Consider the following 16,641-nt stretch of genomic DNA (forward strand, 5'->3'; position numbering starts at 1 on the left):
TATTAAAGGTGGTAAACTGTGCCATCAAAAGCTCTGCCATTTAACACAGATGCCCATCCATCCAATCTTTTCCGCTTATTCAGTTCAGGGCCACCGGGGTCCTGGATCCTATCCCAGCCGCCAGGGGACTGTGGGTTGTGATAAGTAAAAAGAACTTTGTGTGTTTAATTCAAATTAAAGTGTGTAAAGACGGCGGGGAAGCAGATCCGGGTTCTCTGTGGTTGAAATCCAGAAGATGGCAGTAATGCAACTTCACTGATGGCTGCTGCCCCAAGCGAAACAAAAGAGAAAAGCTCAAAGAAGAAGAGCCAACTGATGAAGGGGTGCAGCAACTCTGCAGGAGGAGTCGCTTAATAATTAATTTGGACTTTTACGTCATGTTAATCATTTTTTTTTACAAGTTTTAAGACTTTCTTGTGTGCAAGTGAAGGGCTGAAGGGAGAAACATACACGCACACACCTGCATGCACAAAGCACGCCGCTGTGGCTTTAGTTGGTCGGATTACTGCTGGGAGGCTTAACGGAAAACCATTTTAAATTTTGGGGTTCAGTTAATTCAGTTTTTTAGTGCATCTCTGTGTGTTTGCACCTGAAATGTTTTGCAGGTTGCACAGGAGTGTGCTGAGACAGGCTCAGCTTCTGCGTGGTGTCAGCAGGAGCACGGCTTTGCCACGGAGGGCTTGTGCTACTTTCCGCACACACGAGGAGTGTCTTGGTGGGTTTAGCTGTAACCTTTTAACCCGGTTTGCGCATGCCTGGTTTTGTTTGTTTGTTTTTATCGCCGTTAACCCCTGACCACATATTTCTGAAATCACCAGAACTGCACTATGGAGGGACGCAGATGTATTTTAACTATGTGTGGCTGCGAGATCACTGCCTCTCTGCTGCTTCGTACAACTCCAAAACTAACCAGAGGAACCTGGACACTGGGAGCATAGATCTGACTATACGTCCCGAAAGCACACGAGTGGAAGAAGACCACCTTGTTATCACCTGTAAGTAGGGAACTATAAGTGCAACAGTGGGTTGCACAGGTGGGTGGGAGAGAACGTGATGAAAATTGAATTTAAATTGTGTGAAGAACTAAGACACATTGTTGAAGTGCAACTTATTATTATTATTATTTTTAAGGATGGCCATCATCTGTTTTCTAAATGGAGTCTTCATTCAATGTGGCCATTTCTGTAAAACAAAATAGTTTGGAAAGAACACATTTTCTTTAGTTAAATTGCATTAAAATGGCACATACTAAACGCAGGAGCAAGGTTATTGAAACTCAACTAAAACTGAAGCTAAACGTGTAAAAACATTTTAGTTAACTAAAACATAAAAAATATTGAAAAATCAAAAATTAAATGAAACAATTTAGTAAACGACAATAAAAATATAGAAGAATCGTTCTTAGTTTTAGTGTTAGTTTGGTAAAAATTGTATTACAGCTTGTCTGATGGGAGAGCTGATAGACATGTTTATTGAGACTAGATGTGTACAAGGCTGGCAAAACTTTTCATGCAGTAAACACTCAACTAAAACAAGAGAATCCATCTCTGGAAACTTATTGAAACTAAACTGAATTTAAAACAAAAATTCAAAATGAAAAAAAAAAATCTAATTAGAAAAAGCAAAGCTATAACAACTCTGCCAAGAACCGGCTCGTCTGAAGTTCTCTGCATAACCAAATATACTGTAGTGGTCTTTGCCCCCTGGCACATTGTATTTGTGTAAAGATTTACTTCATGTGCAGGTACAATTCAATTCAATTCAATTCAATTTTATTTATATAGCGCCAAATCACAACAAATGTCGCCTCAAGGCGCTTCATAGATACAGAGAAAAGCCCAACAATCATATGACCCCCTATGAGCAAGCACTTTGGCGACAGTGGGAAGGAAAAACTCCCTTTTAACAGGAAGAAACCTCCGGCAGAACCAGGCTCAGGGAGGGGCGGCCATCTGCTGCGACCGGTTGGGGTGAGAGAAGGAAGACAGGATAAAAGACATGCTGTGGAAGAGAGACAGAGATTAATAACAGATACGATTCAATACAGAGAGGTCTGTTAACACATAGTGAGTGAGAAAGGTGACTGGAAAGGAAAAACTCAATGCATCATGGGAATCCCCCGGCAGCCTACATCTATTGCAGCATAACTAAGGGAGGATTCAGGGTCACCTGGTCCAGCCCTAACTATATGCTTTAGCAAAAAGGAAAGTTTTAAGCCTAATCTTAAAAGTAGAGATAGTGTCTGTCTCCCGAATCCAAACTGGAAGCTGGTTCCACAGAAGAGGGGCCTGAAAACTGAAGGCTCTCCCTCCCATTCTACTTTTAAATACTCTAGGAACAACAAGTAGGCCTGCAGAGCGGGAGCGAAGTGCTCTAATAGGGTAATATGGTACTACAAGGTCATTAAGATAAGATGGGGCCTGATTATTTAAGACCTTGTATGTGAGGAGCAGGATTTTGAATTCAATTCTGGATTTAACAGGAAGCCAATGAAGGGAAGCCAAAACAGGAGAAATATGCTCTCTCTTTCTAGTCCCTGTCAGTACTCTTGCTGCAGCATTTTGGATTAGCTGAAGGCTTTTCAGTGAGTTTTTTGGACATCCTGATAATAATGAATTGCAGTAGTCCAGCCTGGAAGTAATAAATGCATGAACTAGTTTTTCAGCGTCACTCTGAGACAGGATACAATAAGGCTTAGGGTGTAATTATCCAAAGGAGAAAAACATAGACAGTTTCAGTTATATACCATAAAATTGATTTACACGTACAGGGAATGTTGCCTAAGCTGGCTTTAGATAGCAGCCTTTATCAGCAGTCACTGTCAAATAAAAAGATGAGACCGAGACATATCTGTGCTCCTCCTTTAGTGTTTTCTACTGACCCCTAAAAGCTCGTTGAAGTTTGACACAAGGAAAAAAGCCCTAAATTATGTAATTTCTGCCTGCATTGCTCTGGAACACAATGAGAAAAAGTGCAGGTTTATATTTTTCTGTGATCTCCTGCCCAGAACTCAAGGGGAGGATCGTGGGTTTCTCTTCCTGCCCACCACTGAAGAAACCCTTTCCATGCTCTCTAACACCTCATCTTCCACATAATCGCCCAGCTGCTGTAGACACAAGCCATTGCTCAGCTCACAGTGCTGTTCCCCAAAGAGAGCCCCAGCAGGGCGAGCTAGCTTAACTAGCACAAAGCACTGGCTAGCTGGAGTCATTACTTATTCTGTCTGCTAAGTGGAAAAAGTCAGGTGGGATTTAGTTGCCCTTGCTTTGTGAAATCCGAAGATTAAATGGTCCTGCAGATGCCAGGTGTGGACCAGTGGAAACTATTCACTCCCTCTGCTCTAGTTTGAAAAAAATGTTAATCTCTGACCCATGGGACTCAGACACAAGCTGGAATTATTCACTCTTTAGTACAGGAGTCAGTGTACAGACCGGGAAACTCCATCTTCCTTTAACCTTTTAAGAACGTAGCAGTCCCGTCAGAGTGTTGTAGATCCGAGATCCCTTTTCTCTGTGGGAATCTCTCTGGATTATACTCTACCATTCATTAAAAAAAAACAACAAAAAAAAACAGACTGTGCAGCTGCTGAAAAGTACTCTCACTATGGTTTTATGCAGGCACAAGAGTGACACGGTGTCTTACATACAGTGACATATGTGGATGTGGCAACCCCATGACAGCTGCTGATGTAGGCATTCTGGCATGCATGCCTCTCCCTGTTAGTGGAACATATTCAAGGTCAGCTCAGTTTCTGAGCGTGTATTCTGTTTGTGAACAGGGGGGCTTTCAGAGTTAGGTTAGCAAATGCTAAATCACAGCAGCACACGGACCGCCTGCTATAAATTTTGCATTCAGATCCGAGTCAGGTAATCTTGAGAACCCCTCTGCTATTGTGCGCTTGCTTGCACTCTGGTGGCAACAGTCAATATTTCGAGGCTTCCAGCAGTTACTCGCCAAGACTTCCTGTTTGTTGTTATTGTTCACAGTACAGCTAGAATACAGATCTATTTAAGATGAAATGAAAAAGAAAATACAAAGCGAAATCATGGACGGACAATAGAAATTGGTGCTTAAATGGCTGTTTGGCTCAATGGCTTCCTGTTTTGCTCCGTACACGGGCTGTTTTCCTGCATTCTGCCAAAGCCCACACAAGCTTAATTAGCCTAGCGAGCAAGGACTACAAACAGAATCCAGAAAACTTCTTCTATGACTACACACATTCTCATGTAGAGTCTTTATAGAGAAAATTGTATGTAATAAGAGTCCCTGCAACTCATTTGCTACATATGTACGTACAGACGGAGGATTTTACAGGCCTGTTAATGTCCTGCAATCCTGTATGTATACTGCCTAGCTGTCACAGGGCACAAGAGGCAGGGTACACCTTCGATCATGGTCATTAGCTATGGCGCTGATAGATAACAAAAATCTCCGAAAACGTGGAAGCACTTTTGCAAATATGTGATATTTTGATAAATTAAGTAGATATTTGAGCACTACATAGCTACATTCTCAGCTGAAAACATCTTAAAAGGTTCGTCTATGCTCTCGTGTCAGGCGCTTCAGTAGATTACTCGTGCTATTAACAGCGGCCGATAGTTTTTACGTATTACTGTAATGTTCTTGTCTGCTTGTTTCAGAAAAGTGAAGAGACGGGAATATGTCCATTTCATAAAACAGCCACTGGCTTCAGCCGAGTCCGACATCTTCCGCTTTAGAATACGACTACGCAGCAAACTGGTGCAAAATGACGCGCAGCTGCACTACAGCGATGTTAAAGCAGCAGAGTTTACTTCTACCTTTAGAAGATAAATTATTAAAATTAAATAATGATATTCAGCGAGTTTAATTATTTTACAATGTAACGCAAGTACATTGTAAGTAACTGTAATTAAAATACCCAAAAATGAACAGTAATCAGTTACTCTACTTTTTCAGTGGAAAAGTAATTTAATTACAGTAACGCGTTACACACAACACTGCTCATAGGGAATACTTCACTACATCATTATCTGAAATGTTTATTACAGGAAGTAGAATCATCCAATATAACCTTAAAGTAGAAATCTGTCAAAGTCAGCTTAACCATATTTTGCATGTCAATGTTCCAGGGCCTGGTGGTCACATGTCCAAGTACAGTCTCAGTTGGCTTGCTGAGAACAGCTTTGAGAGAAAGTACCAGAGTGCAGTGCAACCGCGCATCCTCTGGAATTCAGACATCTATAAAAATGCAAACATAACCTCATCCAAATGGGACACGTTCATGAGCTGTGATGACGAGCTAAAGAAATTTCTTCAAAATTATCTTCTGTACGGGATCGCGTTCGTAGACGATGTCCCAACCACAGTGGAAGCCACGGAGGCAGTAACCCAGAGGGTCAGTCTAATCAGGTATGCTTCCTGTTGGCCTGCAGATCACAATCTCGTCTTTACGTTAACGCTTCGTATCCAGTGGCGTCGTTCAACCAGCTGTCTGTTGAGTCTCCTCAATTTCATCTGTTTCTCACAAAGGGAGACTACCTATGGCAGAATGTGGTGCTTCACTTCAGATTTTTCCAGGGGCGATACTGCCTACAGCCAGCTGGCCCTGGACCGTCACACTGACACCTCCTACTTTCAGGAACCGTGTGGGTAGGTGCAGCAGAGATGGGCTTGTTGGCGTAACGTTGACTTCTCATGATTATGTTTGGATATTTGATGCTTCTGTTTGTTATGGCAGAATCCAGGTTTTCCACTGTCTCAAGCATGAGGGAACCGGGGGAAGGACGCTACTTGTTGATGGGTTCTACGCTGCAGAAAAATTGCGTCAGAGCTCACCTGAAAGCTTTGAGCTGCTTGCTCAGGTGCCCGTCAAGCACGATTATATCGAAAATACCGACAGGCACCAAAACCACATCACGGGCATCGGCCCCGTGCTCAACGTGTATCCTTGGAACAATGAAATGTATCTTATACGGTATGTTGATGCTGAAATTTAGTGTTGTTTTTATTTTTCTGATGTTGTGTTCACTTGTTTAGTGGTTGTCCATTTAATTGGCGCGACTGACGTATTTGCGTATTGACAGATACAACAACTATGATCGATCTGTGCTAAACACAATCCCCCATGACGTGGTTCAGCGCTGGTACGCAGCGCATCGAGAGCTGACCACAGAGCTGAGGAGGCCAGAGAACGAGCTGTGGGTGAAGCTGACTCCAGGAAAAGTAAGATATGTGCAGGCCACGAAGTCAAAACATAAATGCTTCTCTGAGTTCCAACTAAAATGAATTCGTAGTCAAGTCACAGGACAACTTAAATGTCAGTGTTGCCTTGTAATCTGAGTGTTTTGCCCTGTCTTTTCCCCGTAAGGTTGTTTTCATAGACAACTGGCGAGTCTTACACGGGAGGGAGTCTTTCACTGGCTTGAGGCAGCTCTGTGGATGCTATCTGACCAGAGATGACGTCCTCAGTGCTGCCCGCTGCTTCGGGCTCCAGGCCTGAACGTGAAGTTGTCTTCACTTGACTGCCTTATCACTCTGCCCACAATACAGGTTTAATTAACACTGCACCGATACTGCCGGAGCATGTTTTATTTTGCTCTTCTGTATTTTTTAATTAACATTTGATTTTTTTTTAAACAGTTTATGTGAAGTTAGAGTGTGAATGTGTCCCGAATTTTACTTGAAACAATGAAATGTCTAAATCCTCAAATGGCTTCCAGTTATTAAACTGTGTTGTGATGTGTTGTGCGTTCAGTGTTACATCTACTTCCATGTGCTGATCCTGTTTTTATCACACAGCATATCCTCGACACTCTCACAATACTCAGTAAACACAGCCTCTGACACTCATGTGGCAAATCTTGAGGCACCCAGGTGATTCAGAAATGTTTTATTTAATCACGATCTTTAAAGTTTGCATGTGATACAAAACAAATTGATGGTGTAACTTTTTTACATTTATTACTTCTGTTACTACTGAAAAAAAAAGTTATTTAAAAAAAAGTTTAAAACACAGGTTATGATAAAAATCAGAAAAAAAGACAAAACAAAATCACAGACTGAGCTGGTTGTGCACATTAAAGTGGTGCAACCTCAGTATTAGGAACTTATTGATCATTCATAGGATTCACAAGTGCAATCAAGCAATACTGAATCATACCCTATACCCCTTGGTATAGGCATGACATCATCAATGTGATTTATTTGATTTTCTTTTATGTAAAAAAAATCTAGAATCATGTTCATACAGTTTATTTTTTTCACACAATGTAAGAAAAAATAAGATTGAAATTTAAAACATTCATTCAAAAAAGCTGTAAAACTGACAGAATTTGAGTAAGCACAGAAAATGCAAATTCAAACATGAAGATTAGCTCCATTGTTCTCATTACATCTGAATTCTCTCCATATCAAAAGACTGGTATACATAATAGTGACGCTGATGCAATGCTGTGGCTGTTTAAAGTGGCATTTAGGCTTGAGGGCCTTCTTCCTCATCCTGAACGTGTTCAGCCGTGTTTGCATTGGGAATACTCTCATAGGCCTCCTGGGCTGGAGGAGAGCTCCCCCTAGTGGACAAACAAACAGTAGCCGTTACACCCTTGAACTCTGTATGACCAAATCGATGGAAGAAGTGTATCAAAAATCTGTAATCTCACTTCATCTCGTTGGCCTCTGCCATTTTAACAGCGTTGTATTTGTGTTTCTTGACTGTGTGAGCGATGAACCACGCAACCAGGCCGATCAGCACGCACCCGAGCAGCGCTCCGATAACCGCGCCTGCGATAACCCCATCTGCCACTTCTATACAAACACAAACATTTTATACCTGTGAGGGGGGGATTATTACACACACACACACAAACACACATATTAAAACTCCCCAAAAAATAAATGTGTGGACAAACCAGGACTCAGCTCAATGGTGCATGTTGCAAAGCCCACAACATTTGTAGCAATGCACTGGTACTCCCCAAACTCAAACTGGGAGATGTTTCTGATTTCCAGTATTCCAGTTGTGGTTGCTGAGAAAAAACAAAGTTCACTCAGATTCATGAGATGGTAAATGGTGCTAATGCATATATATATATATATATATATATATATATATACGTATGTATATGTATATATATATATATATATATATATATATATACATACGTATATATATACGTATGTATATATATACGTATATATATATACATATATATATATATATACGTATATATATATATATACATATATATATACGTATGTATGTATGTATGTATGTATATATATGTATATATATACATATGTATATATATATATATACATATATATATATATATATATACCTATGTATGTATGTATGTATGTATGTATGTATATATGTATATATATATATATATACCTATGTGTATATATATATACATATATATGTATGTATGTATGTATGTGTGTATATATATATATATGTATATATATATGTATATATATACGTATATGTATATATATATATACACGTATATATATATATGTATATATATATATATATATATATATATATGTATGTATGTATGTATGTATGTATAGATATATACGTATATGTGTGTATATATATATAGATATATAGATATAGATACATATATATATATATATATATATACATATACATATATATATATGGGTGTGTGTATATAGATGCTGGACTCACTTCTTCCCAGCACAGGCCTCCTTGTCTTGGTCTGATCCATTTTGGCCCAGTTGTAGGTCGGTGTTGGGTTTCCCTGCTCACTGTGGCAGGTCAGAGTGACCAGGTGACCCGATTCAACATTGCCATGGACGGCGCAGTAAGGAGCAGATGGTTTCTCTGGCGGACCACAGGGAAGCTAAGGCTTTATTGGCTACTTGACATTATTACAAAGCACACATTCAGCCTGGAGAAAACACTGACAGTTTTCAAGCCATTTAAACAGCAGCTCCTGAATAAAGAGATCAGCTTCCCTTTGAGGCTTGGCAAGGAAATCCAGTCATCATCATAGCCTTGAAACCTTCCTTTTTGATAAAGCTTATAGTTAGGTCTTGATCAGGTGACCCCAAACCTTCCTTTAGTTGCAACACTGCTACTGGGGGCTTCCCATGATGCTTCTTTACTCCTCGTTTTCCCTCTCTATGTGTTTATAGACCACTCTGCATTTAATAATTAGTTAGTATTAATCTCTGACTCTCTTCTACAGCTTGTCTTTTGTCCTGTCTCCTTCCCCTCACCCCCACCCACAAACTGGTCAAAACAGCTTTTGCCAAGTGTTTGCTTATAGGGGTCATCTGATTGTTGGGGTTTTTTCTGTATTACTGTAGGATTTTACCTTATAATATATGACACCTTGAGGCGACTGTTGTTATTATTTGATGAAATATGAATAATTTACTATTTTTTTCTTTTTCTTTCTCTTCTCTTTTTATTACTTTTGTATAGTTTTACCACCACAAGCTTTGATGTTATTTCAGCGAAACCACAGGGTAACTTTAGAGGGGAAATCACACTTGTGACAGCTTATGAGCATCTGATGGGACTGCAAGCAAAACACATTGAAAGTCTTGATTTTATTCTTTAACACCACATTGTTTTATAATCCTCTTAGACTGAGTCAGATACTGCGGACTGGAAACAACTAGTAGATATGTCAGATAAAAGCAGTGGAATTGGAAAAAAAAAGTACTTTCTTTTCTGAAATTTGTTGCAGTATGAAGTGGGATAAAGCAGCAATGGTCAAGTGCCTCTAGATGCTCTTTCAGTTGCTGCTTTAGAACAGATGGTCTACACCGTATTGATTACCGCTATATTCCAGTCCGCAGCTCTGTGTGTGTTTCTCAGTGTGTATTTTCTTCTTTCCTGTTTATGCTGGTTTCTCCCTGTAGGTGCCATCAATTATTGGCTTCCACTGCCGAGTGTCTCTCCAACACCTGATTGGCAGATTTTAATCTTGAGGGAATAAATCACCAGCCAGAGCAGATCTCAAGTATGAGGGTCCTCTCTCCTCTCTGCCCTATCTGTGTGAGCTGTTGACACTGCACTGGCAATTTCGATGCATTTTGTAGACCGTAGGAAGTAGATAATGGAAAATGAAGGGATAAAGGCAAATTCTGGTGCCCTTTTTTAATTTTCATTCATGCACCAGCGTGTTTTTTTGGCTTTCCTTGGGGTTTTCAGGTGAAACAAGTCATTGTGTATTGTAGATTGTTTATCAAAGATTGTTAACAGATTTGTTTGTTAAAATAGCAAATCCTTTTAATCAAACAAAACGTCACGTGGCTAGCCATTAGTCATCGTGATTCAGGATACGTTAGGAGTGGCCTCATCGTGAGCTCAGCAGCCACTGAAGATGCAATCTGTGTTTCATTCCTGCCCGCTGATTATTAGATCGTTCAGTAAGACAGCTGGAAACAAACTGTACGCCAAAATCATGTTTGATACCACATGAGTTTTAACTTTCACAAAAAAGACATCAGGAAAACAAATAAAGTTTCTACACATATGTATTTGTAATTTATGGCAAAGCTGTCCAGTGTCAGTCGTTCTATGTGAAAATAAGTGATGCAAATCAGCCTTGAGCCCATGTTAATCAGCACGAGTGTGTTCATACATATTCATATTGTGCCTCACAGTCAGTATAAAGAAAGTGCCACACTCCCCAGATATTTTTTCCATAAAGGCTGTACAGTATTTAGGTAGCACATGCATGCAGCAGACACTCATATATATTCTGTATGCAGTACGAGGATGCAGTCACAGTCCTTTTTCTAATTTCCAACACTGACAATGAGGAGACTGCTGAAGTAACCATGGAAACTACTGAGGCCTGCAAGGTTGTCCTGGTAACTCGGTGAATGAGGGGATTTGAGATGAATGTAATTCCCTATTTACACTGTTCAGGGCCACTACTTTAATAGGTTTGTTAATGTTACAACATTGATAATTGATACAGAAATCTCAGGTGAGGAGAGATAGCTGGAACATTTTTACTGAAATCACAGTTTCGATAAAATCACTGGCACTCCCTTTTCAGGGAGTCACACACGCTTACTTAGAGGAGGAGAATAATGGCTGAAGCAGCAGCATTCTAATGGGTGTAATCAGGTAGCATGAAATCTCCTACACACCCACTGTTTACCCTCGCAACCTTTCTGATTCCTGGACTGTGAGAATGTGTGTAGGTTCCTGTCCATGACTCAGTCCTTTTGTTCACTTTTACCCGTGCTTTTGTGTGACCTAAGTGTGTTAGGGTTCATGTTTTGTCTTTAAAAAATGATCTGTACTGCCTTCAATAGGATCAAACAGGGTTTGAAAATGTAATAACATAAAAACACAATAATATAGCAAACACCAAAAATCTATTTCAAAAGTGGGCAAAACTCACCGAGGACATTCACGATGATATTTGCCTGAGACTGTCCATCAACGTCAGGCAAATTGTGAACTTCACACGTGTAGAGCCCAGAGTCCGATGGTTGCATGTTTCTTATAGTTATGGAGGCATTCTTGGTGGCCCCTGGAGCAGCTGGAGTTTGAATCCTGCCTTCGTAAGACTTGGGAATAACAACCTGTCCTGATTGATAGTAAAAGATCTGAAAGCAAATGGCAAGAAGTCAGATCAGATCATCTGTTGGCTATCACTGCACAAACTCACTGTCCTTGAGCTAGTTTGCATGAGTGATCCAAATAATTAGAGAGATGAAACCTTTAGTTCTCCAGTTAATATGATATTTACTGGACCAACGTTTTTTTTTTTTGTTTTTTTTTTGTTTTTTTTTTCACATCAGCATGTAGTAGATGTCTTTAAAAGCACTTTTTTGACATTGCATGAAGCAGCACATTTGTGAGTCTGTGGCTGTAGGTTAAATGAGCACTGCCTGAAAGCTATTTGTCGATCTCAGTCACAGGCTTTGCGATCCAGACTGGGTGTGTCTGCTAGCTGGTAAGAAAACGTGGCACAGCAGGAAAAGGCGCAAACCTGTACGTGTAGCTGTGCGTAGACATATGTTTTTTAAATATTTAAAATACAGGAAAAAATGAAATGTTTGCTGCTCTGATGAGAATCAATTCCTTCGAAGCATTTTGAAGCATCTCCAAGATGATGCTATGTTCTGAGAAAGCGATTCTTATCTGCTCTGGAGAACTTGGAAGAAACACAAAATTACTCATGTCTTTCAGAAGTGATCACCATGTGTAGTCGCATGAGTTTATTGGCCTGAACTTCAACTTGCACACCCTATTTTTAACTACTAAATTGAAAGACATTTCATCATCCTGGTCCATAAAACTACAAATTAGTTGGCACATGGCTGTAATCTGAACAATAGACTGCATCTACCTGCTGTGCAGTCATGGCGGATTTTGAGAGAAACTCCCACTGGATTGTTAGGGCGGCAGTTGTCGCCACTGTAGTGGCAAACATACAGTCGAGCAGGACCGTTCCACCAATTGTCACATTAACGTATTTCTGCGTGGTCGTCACTGTGATGAGTTCGACACATCCTGTAAAACAATATCAGACCTCAAGTATGTTTCCAATAAAATGTAAACTTGCTACAAAAAAACAAGTGATAATGTAAGACAGAAATGTGCTTACCTGTAATGCTTAAAAGCACCAACAAGAGCTGCACAGAGCACATCTTTACAAAAGCTGTGGGGATTCTCACAGAACGTCCTAAGAACTGAACTTTATACTCGCCGTGCAAGCAGGTCTAGAAGAGGAAGGGGTAAATGCATTACAGTATCACAGGCAAGGTCGGGGAATTCATGGTAACAGAACTGCTGATAATGCGCATGTTTGCATTTCCATGTTTGTCAGACAAGGTGTGTACACTGGGTGTGTAGAGAACTGTTTTTCAGAAATGATAGATTTGGGCATTCGGGCTCAAAAAGTTTAAATCAGGGTGGATTAAAATGAGAAATGATGGCAAAGAAAACCCCTAATCTGGTCATGCTTTGGGCAGATACAATGTGACCTTAAAGGAAACAAATGGACTGAGTGCAGTCTGCTCTGTGTGTGTGTGTGTGTTTTGAAATGTTGACTGTACATGGCAGGTTAGGACCACGCAGTGTTGTGACAATGATGGTTAATTCATTTTTCAGTACTTTGGCAGTAGTTTCACCACAGCTCATCCTCCTTGTCTTGTAAGTCATTCTGGGTCAAGGCTTCTGGCAAAGGAATTAATGTAATTTAATCTCCACCTGGCCTTTATCGCTTGCCTCGAGGAAGTGTAAGCCAAAGCGCTGCAACATGCCGCTTATCACTGGGGAGTCCACTCCCCGGTGCTGCCGCCTACTTAATAAAGGCAGTTTCACCTTTGTCGTTTTCGCTCACACAGCGTGCAGCACAGTGCTGACAGGGAGAGACAGTGAATCATACATGATTAATTGTCTATAATTACCAGAAGCTGACATAAGTGATTAACAATGTGAAAAATGTTGATTAGGGGTGACTGGAGGGGTGAGGGAGGGAGGCAGCGGCATGATGTGGGAAGCGGAGGAAGGCGTGTAGAGCTCATTATCCAGAAGACGTTTATGTGATAGGCTGGCAAATGACACAATATCACTGTCTGTAGGCTTTGTCTGAAAATTTTAAAAGAAAAAGAAAAAGAAAGTGTTGGCAGCTGTGTGTTTGGGCAGAACTGCGGAGTGAAACAACAAGGGGCCAGTCTTTAAATAAATGCATCAGCATGACTCACGACCAGCTAATCAGAGTCTGAGAGCGTTCTGATTCCATGACAAGTCAAGTGGGAAAACCACTAATGAATGAGTAGAACCATTAATAATGTATTCAGTTAGTTACATTTGGGAAATGCTTATTCCCACATAAGTTGAGATCAGGATTATAGAAACGCAATAAGCAGATCCCTTGTTATTTGAGGGCAGATTTTAGATCACATTTCTGGCAAATTCGGTCCTTCTTCGGCTCTCCACGCAGACTCTTTGACCTCCGTGGAACCAAAGCCCACTCAGGCTGGATTTGCCAATAGCACTTGAATTACAGATGTAAAGGAGAACACTTTGTGTACTAGAAAATCCACAGGTGTTACATATTCATGCGCAGAGATCTGTTTTTAGAGATTAGAGTGACAGAAGCTGACATTGTAGTAGGACATCTGGCAGAACGTGATAAAACATTCAAATTTGTGCTTCCTGTTTTAGCTAAAGTTTATCGAGGGTGACGGATCGTCCACGTTCAGCAAAACAATGGCCTGTTTCATTTATGGACGGCCATGTTTATTTGGATTCAAAGAAGTCATTTTTTTTACATTATTACTGCAAAAAAAAGTATACAGTTTTACAGGGTCATGGGGAAAATAATATATTAAAATAAAATAAAAAAAAAAAAATACTACATTCACATGCACAGTCATTAGGGGCCAGTTACAGCCTCTTTGTTAGAGTAAGTCTAAGAGTTTACCCCGTGATGCTATAAATGATCACGCTGCTGCTTTCAACTGAATGCTTAACGCTAATATTTTAGCATAAAGATTTGATTCATCACCTGATTCATCCACTTGACACTTGAATACTTGTACTAAAAACAAAAAAACAAAAATTACCCATTAGCTATTGAAGCACTTCCGAAAAAATCTGTTAAAATGTGGTAGCCTTAGAGGAGAAAGGGATCATCAGAGTCATTGTCATAAATGCTCTGGGGAACATAAATGCTTGCACCTGTACCGAGCAAGCAAGACGCAACTTAGCCATCATGGATAATAAAATGGGAAGATTAGATTGTTGCCATTTTCTGACTGTTTCACCCTTCAGCCACACTATACTGACTCTTCTTTCTATTCCAGTCACATTAATGGCTCTGCAGTTAGTTTGAATCCGAGGGGAGAGCTGATGATGCATGCACCCTGTAGCATCCACCAAGCCGCGAGCGTCATCTCACAGAGGCTGCTTGGACCTGTAGCTGTGTCCTCCTCAAACCTCCGGCAGGTTTCTGTGTAATACCTCCACACAGACTTACTCATCCACCCACTGCAAACAGTGGTTCCCTGTCGGCAGACTGCGAGGGGGCGTAAAACTCAGAGCTCAGAAAGAGTGAGTACACATTGAGTGGTATTTTCTTCTGCTTTTTTTTTGACGGACCTATCTGAACAATCCGACTGGTTGTTGTAGTAATGCACAGTGCCGGGGGAAGTATTTGAATCCCTCGTGGTGGAGAAGTACCACAGCACTTTCAAACCATTGTAGTAAGTTATGACAAGTGCTGATTAGAACACAAATCAATTAAAAGTATTTGAGTGTAATTGGAAAGATGCACTTCTGAAAATAAAAGTGTACCCAGTGCAGAAGAAGACATCTGTGAATGTTCTGCACTTAAATGTCTCTCAATCTTTCATGAAGATTTGCAACTTTTCCTCCACAGTGTTTCATTCTGCACCAAAGTAATGGATAAACAATTAGATGAAAGTTCCTGTTTTTTCACTATCAACATTTTTTGTGAGTTAACAAAAAACCTTCTGCTTAATAATTACTGGGCAATGAGCTACCAGAACCTTTTCTGTCATTTTACACATTTATTTCCTATCCTTAAAGCCCAGTGAGTCACGCTGACAGGTTTCTTTCATTAAATAAAGCAGCATTTCTTTATCATGTAAACCTGAGACGTGCTGTTGAAACTGCACTTCTTTTTCTTATTTTGAGATATTTCAGTGATTAAATGTGCAGCTAAACGAATTTACACTGACTGAAATGTTTATTGGTATGGCCCACTTAAGGTCAAAATGCACTGTGTGCCCCCAAGTCCCCCAATTTAAAGAGCTCAAAGCCATTTATAAACAAATATCATCTATTCTTTATTGTATTTTCCTCCTGCGCTCTTGCTTTGCCTTGCAGATGAAGCGGTCAGATAAATGATGTCATGTAAAAGGTACTCGCATTAACACTGCTGCTATTGAGGAGGACAGGGGTGCAATTCAGTCATTGGACAATAGATGGCAGGCCAGCCTGTTAGATGTGTTGTGATGAGCATTTCTCTAAGTATCTGCATGTGGATGTACATGTACATGTTGGGTGGGGGGAGCTTGATGCAACGGAGCCAAGAATGCCACACTCCTCAACCTCAGCAGGCCTGGCTCTTCTTCACCCTCCTCTCCCACTTGGATAACAAAAATATATAGGCCAGGCATTTAGCGTGGCTTCGCTTAATGTCCCCACAGCTACCAAGCAACCTTACCACTTCCAAAAACAGTGATGGTATAAAACCAAATCATATTTGAGAGTAAGAACTTTAAAAAAAAACAAACAAAAAAAAACAGTGTAGTGTGAAACATCATCTGACTAACACAGATGAAAAAGTCTCCTTTGCATTGCTTTTTTATTTTCCCCTTGCCTCTAAAAACCACACGCAGTGACACTGAACTATCATCTCACATTGCCATCAAATGCTAGCATGAGACGCCGCTTCCACAAAGATTGACACAATTGTGCAAACAAACCTAAAAGAAGTGGGATACAGTCAGTCAGACGCAACATCTCCTGATACTTTTGTCATCTCTGAAATTCAGAGTCTGTCACTGAAGAGGGCGACCTGTGACGAATTGTCTCAGGAAGAGAAACAAGGGGCGCAGAAGGGGAGTACATTTACATCAGCAAACAGTCTAATCGACAAGCTGTCAGTGCTGCATTTGGGC

General features: G+C 40.4%; 2 protein-coding genes across 2 annotated transcripts; one reads left to right on the top strand and one right to left on the bottom strand.

Annotated features, from left to right (window-relative positions):
- Positions 1 to 299: 299 nt before the first annotated feature.
- On the top strand, positions 300 to 6,710 carry tmlhe (trimethyllysine hydroxylase, epsilon). The gene is made up of 7 exons (XM_006799469.3): positions 300 to 715; positions 819 to 995; positions 5,112 to 5,391; positions 5,512 to 5,631; positions 5,720 to 5,956; positions 6,066 to 6,204; positions 6,350 to 6,710. Exons 1-7 carry the CDS (start codon positions 595 to 597, stop codon positions 6,479 to 6,481), a joined length of 1,206 nt encoding a protein of 401 aa, XP_006799532.2. The 5' UTR covers positions 300 to 594; the 3' UTR covers positions 6,482 to 6,710.
- Positions 6,711 to 7,453: 743 nt separating this feature from the next.
- LOC102785321 (V-set and immunoglobulin domain-containing protein 1-like) lies at positions 7,454 to 12,636 on the bottom strand. Its single transcript, XM_006799468.2, has 7 exons — positions 12,594 to 12,636; positions 12,336 to 12,499; positions 11,382 to 11,589; positions 8,678 to 8,833; positions 7,890 to 8,006; positions 7,641 to 7,785; positions 7,454 to 7,550 (listed from the first exon to the last, which is right to left on the bottom strand). The coding sequence occupies exons 1-7, from the start codon at positions 12,634 to 12,636 to the stop codon at positions 7,454 to 7,456; spliced, it is 930 nt and encodes a 309-aa protein (XP_006799531.2).
- Positions 12,637 to 16,641: the final 4,005 nt, after the last annotated feature.

The sequence above is a fragment of the Neolamprologus brichardi genome, chromosome 10 (genome assembly GCF_056152115.1).
Source record: "Neolamprologus brichardi isolate AB-2024 chromosome 10, ASM5615211v1, whole genome shotgun sequence".
In the NCBI taxonomy this organism is placed as follows: domain Eukaryota; kingdom Metazoa; phylum Chordata; class Actinopteri; order Cichliformes; family Cichlidae; genus Neolamprologus; species Neolamprologus brichardi.